The sequence below is a fragment of the Trichosurus vulpecula genome, chromosome 5 (assembly GCF_011100635.1).
Source record: "Trichosurus vulpecula isolate mTriVul1 chromosome 5, mTriVul1.pri, whole genome shotgun sequence".
NCBI classification, from domain to species: domain Eukaryota; kingdom Metazoa; phylum Chordata; class Mammalia; order Diprotodontia; family Phalangeridae; genus Trichosurus; species Trichosurus vulpecula.
The window spans coordinates 183,118,294-183,135,233 of NC_050577.1; the positions used below are offsets into that span (position 1 = coordinate 183,118,294).

General features: G+C 38.2%; 1 protein-coding gene across 1 annotated transcript; it reads right to left on the reverse strand.

The window, feature by feature from the left end:
* Positions 1-455: 455 nt before the first annotated feature.
* SPX (spexin hormone) lies at positions 456-10,046 on the reverse strand. The gene is made up of 6 exons (XM_036760661.1): positions 10,041-10,046; positions 9,577-9,657; positions 9,383-9,440; positions 7,759-7,821; positions 3,930-4,016; positions 456-520 (listed from the first exon to the last, which is right to left on the reverse strand). The coding sequence occupies exons 1-6, from the start codon at positions 10,044-10,046 to the stop codon at positions 456-458; spliced, it is 360 nt and encodes a 119-aa protein (XP_036616556.1).
* Positions 10,047-16,940: the final 6,894 nt, after the last annotated feature.

Consider the following 16,940-nt stretch of genomic DNA (forward strand, 5'->3'; position numbering starts at 1 on the left):
ATAGAAATTATGCTTCCCTTTAGGCTAGCATAAAGGTAGAATATGTTACCATCAGGATGCAGTATCATTAGTCAATTGCCACTACCAAACATGTTAGAGATAAAATAGTAGTGAGTAGTACCATAAAAAAATTGTTAACAGTCACTGACCAGAAGGTCTACTAGTCACAAGAAGGACCACTCAGAACATATTTGAGCCTTTAATTTTAAAATGCTATGACAAATTTAAAGAGTGATGCAACATGATCTAAATGAAACATATAATAAAAAAAGCAGTAATGCTCTCTGCTAAAAATATTTTTTCAATAATTATTTATAAAGAGATTGAAATTGAGATTATACCCACACACATATGTATATATTCCTTCAGAACACAGGCCATGTGTAGACTATGTTTTTTATTCACATAAATAATGGCTTCAACAGAAATTTGACAGAAATTTTCAATAACTTTGATCATTTTCTCCAGTTTAATAGATCATCTTCCAAGAATCTTGATTGATCAAGGTTTACCTCTCTAGCTGTAAGACAGTAGTAAAATAAAATTATGCAAGTTTATTTTAAATATTATCTGAGGTTCTATGTCCCCAGATTCTCTCTGTCTCACCTTCTCCTTCTAAAACACAACACATTTTTTAAAAATATTTTTTCCCCTGAATTTGACCTTTCTGGGAATTTCATTTTGTTGGACTCTCTCCTTCATTCTTGTTTCCTCTCTTGGATTCTGGGTTGCTGTTCTGTTTCTCAATTCTCCAGCTTCCTGTTTCTTTCACAAGCTTACAGTGTTTCAAGGTTCTTTGTGACCTTTTCTTCCCCCTCCTCCCCACCCCTAGTAAACTCTCCCTAGGGGAGATCAGCTATTTCCAAGGCTTCCATTATCACTTCTATATTAAGGAGTCCAAGTTTAAATCTCAGCTCTAACTTCTCATCCATCCTACAGAGCAGCTTCACCTGATCACATCCTGCCATCATTGCAAAATGAACTTGGCTTTCCCTCTAAATTGGTTTTCATTTTCTAGTGATGGTATCTTTCCTTTTTCCTTCACTCAAATGTTTGAATTATACTTGGCTCCTTCCTCTCCTTCAACCTGTATATCCAGTCAGTCGCTTTATGAACTCTCTCAGAGTTATCTCTACACCTCCATCCTCACCTTAGGCTGGACAATCAACCCATGTGTATATTACTCCAACATCCTCTTGTCCTACTTCCTATCTCTCCTAGTCCAAAGTGTGGCATTCTTAGGGGCACAATAAGGTAAACTTTTTAATATTCCTTTTTATCAGTGCACATGTTTTCAATGTCAGAAAATTCATTTCTCAAGGTAGATTTTTTTCTTTAAAGTAGTCCAGTTTCTTGTGTTACAGTGAAGTTAACTTTTTATCAGTGCATGGTCTCTAGAGAAGTTTTTTTTTTTCTTTTATCACGTTCAGTTTCTTGTGTTCCAGTAAAGCCTCAAAGCCCCTGGTGGACAGTAATACACAGGGTACAATTCAAAACATGTTTTATCCTGGTTCCCCCCACTTAATGCTTTATCCAATTTATTCTTCATACTCTTGCCTTATTAATCTTCCTACAACACTACAGTGAGGAACAGTTGGAGAAGCCTTGGTTCTGGAGTCAGTCCCAGTTCTAACATTTACTACCTATGTGACCTTGGGCAAATCCCTTAATCTTCCTGGGCCATATATTCTTCATCTGAAGAACAAAGAAGCTAGACTAGAAAGCCTCTGAGGTCCCTTCCAGATCTAGACCTCAGATCCTATGATACCAGTGTCCTGCTTATGAATTAAAATCGCCTAGTGCTTATCACATCAAGTACCAACTTTTCACCTAGTTGCCTAAGGCCTTCCAGTAATTCGCCCCACCTTGTTATCTAACCCTCTCTCCTGATACTTGGAGATGGATTCTCATTCCATATAGACTAGCTGACCTTACCTCTCCCACCTTCCACCATCACTGCCCCTCTCCCAGGTATCATTCTACCCCATTCTGTTTCTCTTACCAAGAACAGACCCTGCCCTCTTTCAAGACCCTTTCAAGGTTCAGCTCAAGACCACTTTCTTCACAGAAATTATTCTCAGTCCACAATGATTTTTTCCTCATTCTCAATAACCAGAGCACTTATAATGAATCTTTACCACACATTTTTCATGCTTTCTTATTGATTGCTTTAAATTATTATTATTTCATATATATATGCCATAACAATAATTTTGAAAATTTTATTATGGGATAGGGGTAAGAGCATAGGACTTCAATTCAGGAGACATTGAGGTTCAAAACCTGCCTCCAACCAATACTTTCTTTTATTTATGCTTTTTAAAAAAATAGTATCTTATTTTCCTCCAATTACATGTTAAAACAATTTTTAATATTTGATATTTTTTTTTAAGTTTTGATTCCCAAATTCTCTCCCTCTCTCTCTCCTTCCCCTCCTCCCTCCCTGAGACACTAAGCAACCTGATATACAACCAACACTTTCTAGTTGGGTAATAATGGGCAAGTCAGATTTCTCAAGAGATATTAATAAATATAATTCCTGCCTCATAGAGTTGTAAGAATGAAGGGAGATAATTTGAATAAAGTGTTTGTAAATATTAAAAAAACTACAAAAAGTGTGTGTGGATGTGTGTGTGTGTGTGTGTGTGTGCACGCACATGTATACCTTGCCCAGAGACTGTATATGAAGGTAAAAAAAAAATGCTAGAATTCTTCTACTTATTACTCACATGATTGTGGATTGGTCCTGACTGTGACTACATGAGCATTAATTCCTCCTCTATGAAACAGGGATACTAAGACAGGGTGTCCCAAAAGTCTTAGTGTGGTCTTTGACTTGACACTGAGAGTAAGGTCATAAAGAAGTGATTTGCCAACTGCAAAATCCTATAGACTTTGAGTTATTATTATTTTTATAACTTTTTTTGTTACATCCCTGATGATGACTGGCAGACCTAATTAGCGTAAGCTTCTTGAAGGTCAGAGGGAATCGTAGATCTGGAGCTGGCAGGGACCTTAAGGGCCATTATGAACATCTCCCTCATTTTACAGATGAGGAAATGGAGGCACAGAAAGGTTGAGACTTGCCCAGGGTTACACAGGTAGCAAGTAAGTGTCTGTAACAGGATTTGAACACAGGTCTTCTTTACTCCAAGTCCAATTTCTCATCTGCTGTGCCACACTGAGTCAGGGTGGGATTGCAGCAGTGACTCATTGGCAAAATGTTCCTGCTTTCCATACTACATTTTCATTAGTTTTCACAAATTCAAGACATAACTTAAGTATATTGTAGTTAGCAGACCGTGGTAGACATCTACTCATCCTCTCATTTTACAGATGGGGAAGCTGAGGCCTAGTGAACTTACATATCTTGCCTAAGGTCCCACGACTACTAAAGTGACACTGTCTGCTTTTAAACCCAGGTCTCCAGACCACAAATCTCATGCTCTCTCCACTGTGCCAGACTGTGTCTCATTCTTGGGATATAGAATTAGCTTTGGCTATTATTTTTATATTTGCTTATCTTTGTGGAACTGAATCATTATTAACCTTAATGGTATGTTAATAGAGTAAGGCTTCACTCCCCCTCTTCACAAATACAAGTTATCACTGCAGTTTCTGAAAGGGAGACAAACAGTTTTCTAAAGTTAACAGAAGCCCTGTGGGCTTTAAATTGTGAAATTCATACTAAATTATACAATCTGACTAAGGAATTTTTTTTGTTTTGTTTGTTTGTTTTGAGGGATTATTATAATTTAAATATTCTGGCCTCTTTAGAACAAACATTGCTATGAATTTCTGGGGCTATAACTATAAAATTAAAGAATTAAGGAAGTTCAAAACAAGAATGAAAATACTTTGTTATATTCAAAACGGTCTCCAGGAAAGTATACGAAACTCTGCTTGTCCCACTCGAAAGGGTTTTTTACCTTCTTCCGGTGGTTTCTGAAGGAACTCAAAGAACATGGCGACAGCTTCAGAAATAGGCATCGGGTTTAGACTTTGGCTGCGCTTTTCTGGAGAAATAGAATGTAAACAAATGTTCTTGTCACATAATAATAATAAACATTCATGTAGTACTTTTATTATCTCATTTGATCTCTATAACAACCTTGTGAGGGAGGTGCAATTACAATCCCTACTTTGTAGATAAGGAAACTGAGGCAAACAGTGTTAAGTGACTTGCCCAGGGTCACACAGCTGGTAAGTGTCTGAGGCCAGATTTGAACTCAATCTCTTCCTGACCCCAGGCCCAGTGCTCTACGCACTGCACCACCTAGCTTTGTCATGTCTAGATTGAGCCAATAAATAAGGTAAAAAGCAAAATCTTTATAAATTAAAAGATTTCCAAGGCCCAGCTGGTGGCTCACTTATTTTATTCAATATACTGAATTTTGAGCAGCTAGGTGGTTGCAGTGGATAGAGTACTGGACCTGGAGTCAGGAAGAGGAATTCAAATCCTGCCTCTGACATTTACTGTGTGATTCTGGGAAAGTTGCCATTTAATTGCCCTCACTATAAAATATAAGGAGTTGGCTTTGATTGCCTCTAAAGTTCCTTCTAGCTCTAAATCTATGATTCTATTAAAGGATTTAGACACCTCCTTGGAAATTATTTATAAAATAATTCACACAAATTTTGAATTGTGAAAATTTAGAGAGGCAATGTAGCATAATAGACACAGCCAGTCTTGGATAAAAGGACAAGAATAACCCTTTCCTGTCTATCTAAGTAGGATGTGGTAGATACATTCATGCCCTGGAGCATGCCCTCTATGTGTTGGGTTTTTTTTTTTTTTACATGCTTTTCAATCCTGCCTTGATGGAAACTTCATTAACTCAGCTTGAATGTAATAACTCTTAATTTGTAGTATCATTCCTATATAAAATGGACAAGTGTCCATTATAAATGCTAAAATAGTGTTAAATTTAACTTGGCATAAAGAAAAATGTTTTTCTGGTTTAATCTGATTTATGAAATTAAATATGGAGAAGTTTAAATTTGAAGATTGGTGGAAAGACTGTAAAACAAGAGGGTGGACAGGTTATAGGTCTCTGGGGTCTCTTTCAGCTCTAAAATTCTATGATCCTAACTGCTTTGTTCAACAATGAAAAAAAAAATGGGGGTAACTAGGTTACACATATAACAATTAGCACAGTGGATAGAGCACCAGCCCTGGAGTGAGGAGGATCTGAGTTCAAATCTAACTTCAGACATTTACTAGCTGTGTGACCCTGGACAAATCATTTAACCCTGATTGCCTTCTTAAAAAAATGATATAACAATGAAAAAAATTACAATATGGATGGCTGTCAATTTAATCCCATTCAAGTAAAGCATATTGGATACTTGCCATGTACTCTCAGTATTGTGACATGTCCTGTTCTCACTGGCAGGCATTCAGTAAGGTTATGTTTTCTTCATAATAAGTAATTTTAAGATGACTAGTTTTTCAGACTAACAAGCACATTTGCAGACATCAGTGTAACCACGATTAAAGTCATAACTAGCAATTTTGATGCCTGGAGTGAGCCGCTCTAAAACTTAGTGTCCATTCCTCTTTGGAGTAGGGACAATCTAGGCCACTGCTGCAGAAGCACATGGCCAAGTGGAGAGTTCACCTGGTGTAAATGTTTAATTACTTTGAAATTTGGCAAACTCCTGCTGTCCTGCCCTAGTTACAGTTCTGATAAGGATGTACCATGAACAGCAATAATAACATGTGTGCTACAATTCTCGCTCTTCTACAATACTTGAGGACTGCACAGGACACTTGGTGTTTATTTTTTCTTTGCAGAACTGGAGTTAGGTGTGCCTTTAAAAAAAAAAGCCCAATAATTTAATGCTAGCTGTGGGAAGCTTTTTAGAAAATAATCTTAAGCAGGAAAATTGGGAGAAGAAGTAGGCATGCATTTGAAACAAAAGACCTGGCAACACCAATTATAATAGTGTCAAGGTTAGCCAACTTTTCCTCTGTCCTCCTATCCAGACCCACTTTTCTCTTCCTAAAATGGTTGTCTAATGTCTGTGAGGTCAAATATGAACCCCTCCATTTAGTTTTCAAAGTCCGGTCCCAACCTGCCTTTCCAATCTTATTATACTTTACCTCCCTTCTATTGATCTGTGAGTCAAACTGGCTTTCTTGCTATGCAATGACACATGAAACTGCCCCCAGCTTTCTCCTCGTGACTGGAATGCCTAAGAGGCACCTTTATGTGTCTAAGAATCCCTCATTTCATTAAAAACTCTGCTCAAGAGACACCTTCAACCTGAACCCTTTCCTGACCAACCTTAACTGCTAGTGCCTTCCCCTAAAATGGTTACCTTGTATTTATTCTGTACATATTTATAATATAGATGACATCTGATCCCAAAAGAATTAAGTTTCTTAAAGGCAAAGGTTATTTCATTTTTTCATATTATCCCCAGTATTTCTTAGTCCCAGACACACAGTAGTAGCTTAATAAGTGTTTCTTGATTGATATTTTCATACACACACACACACACAGCATACATATAATCGATAACAAAGATTATCTATGTACACATGCATACATAGGTGTAATATACACATGTAATATATACATATATACATATATATGCATATATATAAGATATATTCCTGTCAATTTCATTGGTGTAGAAAACATCCAGTGAGTTAACTCCTTCCCACCAGCATCTGTTCTGCAACTAAACAGTCCAAGAGAGTCGACTGGGGCCCTGAAAGTTTAAATGACTTGCCTAAGATCATATATAGCCAACATGTACCAGAGGAAGGATTCCAACCAGTCTTCCCTGACTGCAGCACTGGCTTTCTAATCACTGTGCCACCTTCATCTCATTATAAATACGCTGGCACTTAAATCTTATGCTCAGTATCAACCTTTTCAAATGTAGAGGAATTAGACCACATCTAGACTTTTAAGAATGAAGTTTAAATAAAGGTTCTTTGAGTAAGTAACTGTCATTTTTTTCCTAAAAATCTAAGGCCATGCCTCCTCCTACTTATTAAACACATCTGCTTTTGGTTGCCGATATATCTCACTTTTCTGCCTGTTGATTTTGGCACAGCCTGCAGTGGTGAAATTGCAAACTCTGCCTGACCTTCATCCCTAACTGCTCTGCTTTGTGTTTGCAGCTAAGCAGAAAGCCGGCTGTTTTGTTGTTGGTAAGATCAGCAGTAACCACAAGAAAATGTCCCACTTTAGCTCAGGGCTAAATTGTCTTTTTTTGTGCAAATGGATCTGTTCAGGCATGAAACCTATCTCCTTTCCTTGATGTAGTTCTTAGCACCGTGTCTTAAACATAGTAGGTGCTTCATAAATGACTGACAGGAGCAGTGAAAAGCCCAGTACATTTGAGTCAACAGACACAAAATTCTAATCCTAACTCTACACTTATTTTGTTAAATTACCTTGACGTCTCACCCTCAGTTTCTTTATCTGGAAATGAAGTAATTGGATTACATGGTTTCTAAAATGTTTTCTTCTCTACTCCAACATTTTATGATGCGATGAATCACAGCAAAGCATTCTCCCCCTTCCCAGGATGAAATGGAAAGAGCATCGGATTTGGAATCATGGGATCTTTGTTCCAAGGACTGCTGTGTGATCATGGGCAAGTCATGGAACTTCTCTGGACATCAGTCCCTTGTCCCTGAAGTGAGTTTTAAACCACTGAATTATCTAATAATCAGACAAAATAATCTCTAACTCCCAGCTTGAAGGCTTCTGGCATCTCTGTTTCTGTTTCTCTTACCCAGCTGTAGTCTGTTGTAGAGATCTTTCCTCTGGCTCTCCTCTGAGATGAATTGACGACCTTCTACAAAACAAAATAATATAAAAACAAACAAATAAACAAAAAAACTAGAGAAGCAGATTGGAGCTTCGGATGGCCTCAAGGGGATGCTGGCTGCAGCTTTGGAGATGGGCAGCCAAGTTGAAAGACTCCTATTTTATTGTAGTGTGTGTAACACATACACTTAGGAGGATGGCTTGGTCCTGCTAGGTAACAAGGAAAGGGAAAAAATCTCTCTGACTTCACTCAATAAATCCTTGAATCTCACCCAATGAAACTCTTTCTCTAAGTTAGAGCCTGGAGGTGATTGATAGGAGCTTTAAAAAATGTCTCTACTAGGTGGTGCAATGGATGGAGCACCAACCCTGAAGTCAGGAGGATCTGAGTTCAAATCTACCCTCAGCTACTTGATGCTTACTTAGGTGACCTTTGGCAAGTCACTTAAGCCTGATTCCCTCCAGAAAGAAAGAAAAATTCCTCTTTGGGACCTGGGGAGAGGAGAGAAAAGGATGGGAGAATGGTTTTCAAGACTTCCTTTGCTGTAAACTCTGCCAAGAAGATGTTTGTGGACTGTTGCAGAGCAAAAGCAAAGAAAGCAGGACCAGGAAAACAACACACAAAAACAACAACAATGTAAAGGAAAAGAAAATAAACAAGAAACTGAATGTAATTATAATGACCAAGCTTGATGCAGAAGAGTTGAGAAAAACATCCATCCATTTACTCTTTGGAAAGGTGGGGACCTATGGGTGTGGAATATTTCGACATTTAGTTGTTACGTTGGCTGGTTTGCAGAACTATTTCCCTCCACCTTTTTTTCTTTTTTAAACTTTGATACAAAGTATATCTGGCTGGTTAAGGCAAGGGAGAAGAATATATTCAGAAATAAAGGTGATACAAAAGCAAATAAAATAAAATAAAAAGTCTGCCCTGTGATAATTGTGGAGCTTCTTTAGGCATTAACATGGTTAAATGAAAATATCAGGGGGCAGCTAGGTGGTGAAGTGAGTAAAGCACTGGCTCTGGAGTCATTAGGACCTGAGTTTAAATCTGACCTCAGACACTTGACACACTTACTAGCTGTGTGACCTTGGGCAAGTCACTTAGCCCTAATTGCTTTCCCTTCTCGCCTCCAAAAAACAAACAAAAAATTAAAACATCAGGTTCCCAAAGACTTCACATAAAGATGGTCTCCCCCCTTTCAGGAGGATCTGACACATCTGAAGGCTGGCAGAGCACCCCAATACATAGACTGGGACCACAAGCTGTGGTAGTTATGTTCAGGAGCTGGAAATGTTACCTTGTAACCAAGCTAAGAACCCAGTTCTCTCCCCCCCAGATATATTGGCCTGCAAGTGCAAAACCAGCTTTTAGAAGCTGTGAAAATTTCTAATTAATTGAAAAATGTTACTTTTTCAGTCCCACAATCTTGTTTAATTTTAAAAGGTATTCTTAAAACTGCAAGGCAAAAAGAGCAGCCTGTCAGAGTTCCTCTGCATCTTTGCTATGGATTCTTGCTCTCACTGAATAAACAGCTCACAAAATAAAAAAAAAAACTTGCTTGTTTGTTTTGTTTAGTACTCACGAGTCCCCTTGAGGTAGAGGATAGCTTGAGGAGTCCAGTTCCTTTTTTCAAAAAGTCTCTACAAATCCAGGGAGAAGAATAGTTAATTGGATATTATGATCCAGTCCTCTGCATGGTTCAAAACAGAAAGGTCAATCACAAAAGAATAACTGCATGCAGATTTAGAGGATTCCACTTTTAAAGAGTAGGGTTACCTGGGGAGCACAACAGGAGAGGGAGATGAATGAAACCACCAGGAGCAGGGCCAACCCAGAAGCTTTCAGACTTTGGATTCCCTGCACAGAAGAAACAACCACCCTGGGTGTATGTATTCCTTGCTTTACGCTGTAGCATTTCAAATTCCCTTGTACTGTTATGATGCTCAATATATGTGTATTTTTCTGATAAATTTTACAAGACCACAAGATGCAATGAATTTTCTTTTCAAAAAGAATAAATGAAAAAATGGATCAGCAATACTAATCAATTAATATTAGTATAATTATCAAGATCTGTTCAGTTCTTAAATATTGTTAGATATTTTCTAATGTGATGAAACTATATTCTAGAAATATAATTATTAAAATAATTTCCACCCTCTGAAATGCTTATCAACTAAACATGAAAATTGTTAACAAGAAATAAGCTTTCCTCTGTGGTAAAGGAAAGCCTCACCTACCTTCATTGTTACTTCCTGCCAGGATTCTCTGGTAAAAGTTATCTGAACCAACTTGAAGACAGGGACCTTTTTAAATCTTCCCTGTCAATGGATACCTTTCCATTTCTTTCAGACTGAGTGTCTAAAGGGATTACTTGTCAGCCCTGGAGGTAGAGAAAGAGGTCTGATGACTCTTCCTGGGAGATTAGCCAGCAGGAAGTCAAGATGATTAAAAGGGTAGATACTCAGTATAGCTACTCAGCCACATCAGCCAGGCAACCTTCTGAATACATCAGCATCATCTACTCAGTCTGTCCACTAATTTTCAGTGAAGCATCATTGTCTTCTAAAGGATCAATGAGTCTGCAGAGAAGGAAAAGTTGAATGATATCATTGACATTTACGTAGCTCTTCAAAATTTCCAAAGTATTTTATGCACAGTATGTCATTTGTAGCTTACAGAAAGATGAGGTAGATGATCTTATTATTTTCATTTTGCACATGGAAGAGTTAGAAACATGAAGTGACTTATCCAAGGTCACACAGCTATAATATGTGAGGCAAGATTTGAACCCAAGTCATTTTGACCCCAGGTCGAATAGTCTCTCTACTACCCAAGCTATAATTGATGGTACAACTAAATATTGGCTCAATTTTTGAGAAATTAAAATGTGAGGGAATCTCAGTATGACTGTATCATGTACTCATTATTTGACTGATATCCATTCATTTGAGTGCTTACTATCCATAAAACACTGTGGAAGGTGCAAGGAGGAGCATATAAAAAAGTTCAAAATGCCATAGGAGCTGGGGACAGGAGAGATTTAGTGAATGTGGTGTAATTTAAGCAGACTTTAAAAGATAGGTATGATTTTAAGAGGCAGCATTTCAGAGGGGCAGATTTTCTATGTAGAGATGACTATGAACAAAGGCATTGAACTAATAATTCATGAAATATTTTGGAGGAATGTTTAGTAATGCAATTTGATCTGAGAGTAATGTATTGAAGGTGATAAGAGACAAGGTTATAAAAAGGCAGATCATGGAGGCTCTTGAAAACCAGGTTAAGGAATTTGAATTTTATTCTGTAGGGAATGAAAAGTGATTGAAGGATTTTGAGTAGGGGATCAATTCAACTAGGGTGGTCCTTAGGAAGACTATTCTGATGATGTAATCTTAGAAATCAAGAAGGCTGATTAATGCATTAAGAGAAGCATAGTACTCCGAACTAGGAAAGTGATAATCTTGCCATATTCTGCACGGGTCAGACCACATCTACAGTATTATATTCTGTTCTGAGTTCCACATTTCAGAAAAGACATTGAAACACTGGATCGTCTAGAGGAGGCCAAACATGATCATAAAAGGCTTAAATTCATGCTATGTGAGGATTAGTTGAAAAAAAAACCTAGGAATATTGAGCCTGGAAAGATTTTGGGGAGGGGTATGCAATTGATCTCTCCAAGTATCTGAAAGGCAGCCTCATGGAAGAGGGATTAGACAAACAATAATGTTCTTTATATAGTGGGAAAATAAATGAGAGCAATGAAGAACAGAGAACAAAAGAGGAGGTATAGAATTTGTGGACATACACAGCCAGTACTGACCACTGCTAGCTGCAGAAGAAATGGATTATTCGTGCTTTAGTCCCCATCTCTTGTGGGAAGGAGAGCAATTACTCATTTGATGAGACTTCTTCCTTCATCTGTTTGGAGTCATGGGAGAAGAAAATCATCTTGGAGGGGGAATTTGAGTCATTTCACCATACACAGTCTGTATCAGCACAGCAATATACTTAGCATTTCCAAAACGTCACTAGTCGTTGGATTCTTGGGTGGTGTCTACTTGTCCATCTCATCTCCATGGCGACGTAAGTTGAACTTAGAAAGGAGAGATGAGCTAAGAGCAGTTATTATGAGTGCATTCTAACTCACACAAGGAATGGCTTGAGGATAAATTAAGACAGCAGGAGTAGGCAGGAACAATCAAGGATAAAAGCAATCACGGGCAGGGACCTTCAAAGATATAACCTGGAGGGTAGGAGCAATCAAGGTCAAAGCAAGTGATAGGAACAGACAGTCCAGAACAGAGCAAGGGACATTATAATGATCTTCAGGCTATCCAGAAGGAAGAAGGCTTTGGGGTAAAGATCCCACAAAATGTTTCTCTTTGGATTTTGTTCATCCAGGTTACACCAAGCTTTTTAAACTCTCTATTTTGGTATGTACGTACACATATATGTTTATACGAGTACATACATATGTGTATGTCTATGTACACTGGCTTATGAGCCATGCTTTTTACATTTTTCATAGATATCTGAGGCCATAGATTTTTTTTTTCATTAGTGCCTCTCTTGATGTTTGTCTCCTGTGAACCATTAAATAGAAGACGGCTAGTAATATATTACAGTGAAGAGTTCACAAAGTAAGACTGATACAGAATTTATACAGCCATGGCTCCAAAATGTTAAGTAAAAGTACGCATTTATTATCATTATTGGGTCACCAATAAATTTGCCCTCAATGTACATGTCTCCGATGTTTCCTTTTCCATCAGAAGCTAAGAATTTCAAGTTTAAAGTCTATGTTTCTTAAATAATATCCTACTCCATTTCCCAATCATGGCATGGAAGGTGACCCTGGCATCTTAAATGCTACACCAATACAGTTAAACTTTGGTAGCTCTTACCACATTGAAAGATGGACTATATGTTTGTAGTTCAAGGATCGGCCTCACTAAGATAGGAAGGTGGGTGGTTGTTGTTAGTACATTGTCTTCAAGAAGACGAAATCCTCAGAAAAGTAAATCTTAAAGACCATATGTTAATTAAGAGAGGAGGTGCAATTTGCATTGGGGAAGGGAGTACTCACACCAATAAAATTAGGGATCCTTGAAATAAGACGTCTACTTAGAAAAACACAGGAATATTATATTCACACTATGAAATGAAATAATCTAATATTTGAAATCCAATAGCTCTGTAATCCTGTGAACATTTGAAAAATAGCACCTCCACTTCCTTACTCTGAAAAAGGAGTAAGGAAGGATCAAGAAGAATAATTTTCTTAAGACAGTTTCTTTTAATTATCTCACCTATCATTCAAGTTTAAGGACAAATGAATCAGTATTTCGTTTAGACTCATTACACTTGATTTCTAAAGGAAATGTTTTACGTCAAAGCTAACATCATTTTAAAAAAACAATCCATATCAAAGAAGAGTTGTTTTGACACAATCAGTTTTCTAGTCAATGTAGTGTCAGTAGGTTCTCTTATTAAAAGGAATATGCTATATATTTTTGAAAGGTTTTCAAAAGGGCATAAATGGCTATATTTATTTACTAAATGTTTAAATTCTTAGTGATTAGTCAGTCAGTGGACAAGCATTTATTAAACACTACTATGTGCCAAGCACTGTGCTAGGCACTGTAAATACAAACAGAAGCTGAAAGATGGTTCCAAGTGAATACAGAACCTGCCCTGGACTCAGGAGGATCTTAGTTCAAATCCAACCTCAGACAGTTGACATTTAACAGCTGTGTAACCTTGGGTAAGTCACTTAACCCCAATTGCCTTGCCTTCATCCCTCCAAAAAAAAATGGTTCCTACCCATAAGGAGCTTACTTTCTAATGGGGTAAGACAACACGATGATGGGAGCTGAAGCAGAGGGACTAGGGGGCCATGGTAGAGGAAGTCCTATGGAGATGAGCCAACACTGCAGCCTGGACAAGGATCACCTTTGACCTGTGCCTCCTCCTTAAATTATTACTTCTGGGAGGAAGCAGTCAATTGAAAGATGTAGCCTCAGGGAAGAGGGGACTTCCAATGTGAGAATGTTCAGGAATGGAGCGAGCTTCCTGGGTGAAGAGATCTCTAGGATATGGTAGGGAAAATCTTATGGAAATGAGTCAGCAGGGCAGCCTGGAGAGGGATGACTAAATCAGAGATATGCTGAAATAGGAAAATTATTTCGCAAATAGCAAGACCATCCATCCATTCATTTACCCATCCATCTATATGTACCGATACATCCATTCATTTATCCAACCATCTATATGTAACGATACATCCATTCATTCAACAACAACCATTCATTAGATACCTACTCCATGCATAGCAGCTAGGGGAAGTTCAAAGGTGAATTTTGATTCTGATGATAGTTGGACCAGATTTTGCTATGGTCAAGTCTTCTTGAACAGGGGCTTACTGATGATGATCTTTGCTTTTACCACTTAGTAATGCAAATCCTGTGCTTGCCTGAAAAATGGTACTTGGCATCTATTTAGGAAGGAGGTGGTTGCTAAAAAGGTCCTGAATTCTGTATCATTTTTGAAAAAGCCTTATGTATCCTACTTGCATAGTAAAATTATGTTTTAGATTTGATCATATAGAAATCACCACTGAAGTCCTACTTGGATGCCTCGTTGTAGTGGGAGGATGATCCTATACTTTCAATAGCTATGCCAACATATCACCGAATCACAGGATTTTCAAGTTGGAAAGGATATCGGTGGTTATCTAGTCCAACCCATTCCCAAAAACTAATTCCCACTGCTCTGGTAGGTCCTACTAAGTTGGAAAGTCTTTGAATATAAGCTTAGTGATGGATTGTTATGTTTGCTGCCTGAGGACCAATCAGCCTAGATAAGTTTCAGCTATCATTTATGAAGGAAGAAAAGAAACAAGTAGTTATTAAGCATCTACTAAGTATTGAGCTAGGCAGTTAGGTGGCACAGTGGAGAGAATGCCAGATCTGAAGTCAGGAAGACTCATTTTCCTGAGTTCAATTCTGGCCTCAGACACTTTTTAGCTATGTGACCCTGGGCAAGTCACTTAACCCTTTTTGCTTCAGTTCCTCATCTGTAAAATGAGCTGGACAAGGAAATGGCAAACCAGTCCAGTATCTTTGCCAAGAAAACCCCAAACGGGGTCACAAAGAGTCAGATACAATTGAACGACAACAAATGTGCCAAGCACTGCGCTAAACTCAGATATAGATTGCAATTAATAACTTCGGAGTAGTTTCAGTTGAATGATGAGATGCAAGCCAGAGTGAAGAAGAGGAAGGGAAGCAGAAGCACTGATCGTAGGATTTTAGACAGTTGTAGATGACGTTTTCAATTTTAGCCACAAAAACCAGAAGAGGTATGGCATAATTAGTAGCTAGTGAGGACTGATAGATCAAGAGAGGTTTTTTGAGGATTTTGGGGGTAGGGGGAGGAACATGAATATATTTGTAGGCAGTAGGGTAAGAAACTGAGGATGTGAGGAAGCAGGGATGACAGAAGAGCCAATCTGCTAGAGAAGGCTATGTAAAATGGGATCACTTGTGCATGGAAGGAGTGCCTTGGCAAGGAGATGGTTCACCTCTCGATGTGGGATCTGGGTGAAGGCATCTGAGTAAAGTGAGATGAGGAGGAGGGGAGAAGAGGGAGCTTTTGGCAAATAGCATTAGATTATTCAGTGGATTATAAGGCAAATTTCTCACCTGAAGGGGTGGAGGGAGGGAAACTATGGCAAGTTTAGTTTGAGGAAGGATAAAAACATTTGAAAAGCCACTATGGTTAGTGGGATAGTAGGTCGAGTATGGAGGATTGCCTTGTTACAATAAGGGCCCAGTGGAAATCACATAACCAATTTGCAGCGAACTCAAGTCAGCAGTTTAGCGATCTTCTCCAGCTTTGTTCAGCAACATATAAGAGCGAGGGCAAACAGATAGCGGAAGTAATCCAAAGCTGAGGTTTGGCCAGGAAAGATCAGCAAGACAGTAACGAGGCAAGGGACTTGGGAGGAGGACAGTGTGAAGTTGAATTGCTTCACAGAGTCAAGATGGGGAAAAAGAGTGCAGTCAGTGCAACAGTGATGGTCTGGGAAAGAACTGAAGGGTCAGGAGATTGGAGATCAGAGAGGACAAAGAACAAGGTTTGGGGTTACAAGATAGAAGAGGTGGAATGACAACAGACTGAGATCAGATAAGGATGAGTTCATGATGACAGTGTAACAAAAACGGTTCATCATTTAGCCTCTTTCCTATAAGCAGAAACTCGGAATTTATCAACAGCATCTTGCATTGTGAGGTAGGCTGCAGCAGTCCCACAAGATACTGGCCAAATTAAAAAAAAGGCACCTGTAACCCCCCTACTTAACTCCTGAATTCCCCCTTCGTCTGTTTTGCAATTGTTTGTAGCAACCACTGAGAACTGTGATAGCTGCCCTCAGTAGCTGCAAATATACAGTAAACATGTATACATGCAACATAATACACCAAACAGGGCCTAGTAGATCCTAGAGATAATTCGTTCAAACTTTTCATTTAATAACTGGGAAAACTGAGGCGCAGGAGATTAGTCAACAGAGTGGCAGCAATCTCAGGTTACTATGCCCTTGCCTGTAAATAAATCCATCTAGCTCTCAAAAAGCATAGTTACTACAAACACCACATATTGGAAAATTACTATAGTTTTAGGGGATGTATCATTTTTCATCCTGCAAAAATCCTTTAAATACATATTCCAGTTAACAAGGCTGGGAGGAATTGTTCAGCCAAGAACAGTTGCCTGAAATGAAAGGGAAATTAAAATATCTAGATTACAGTTACTTCTGTACCTGACTGCTGTGAAACTCGAGTGGATGATTTTTTCTATATATAAGGTTGAGAATGTAGGGGCATGTTATAAAGTTGAATGAAGGTTGTTAATCTTTGAAGTTTTTTTCAGAAGCCAGATGACCTAAATCAAGTAAATTACCCTTGGAATACAGGGGCTTTGTTCACAAAATTCATGTTTTTAAAACACAATTACTTGACATGAATACTGTGATTTGGTAAATGAATTATACCATGTATTTTTATAGAGGTTCTAAGTGTATAAGTTTCATAAAAAGCACATTATAAAGTGCATTAAAAAAGTGAGGTGGTTTA

Excerpts from the sequence above, each read along its gene's own strand:
- SPX (XM_036760661.1), bottom strand. Across the intron at positions 7,822-9,382 it reads CCTCTACCTCAAGGGGACTC|AAGGTCGTCAATTCATCTCA; the intron begins GTGAGTACTAAA and ends TTTGTTTTGTAG. Across the intron at positions 521-3,929 it reads TCAGAAACCACCGGAAGAAG|CTAGAGAGGTAAACCTTGAT; the intron begins GTAAAAAACCCT and ends ACTGTCTTACAG.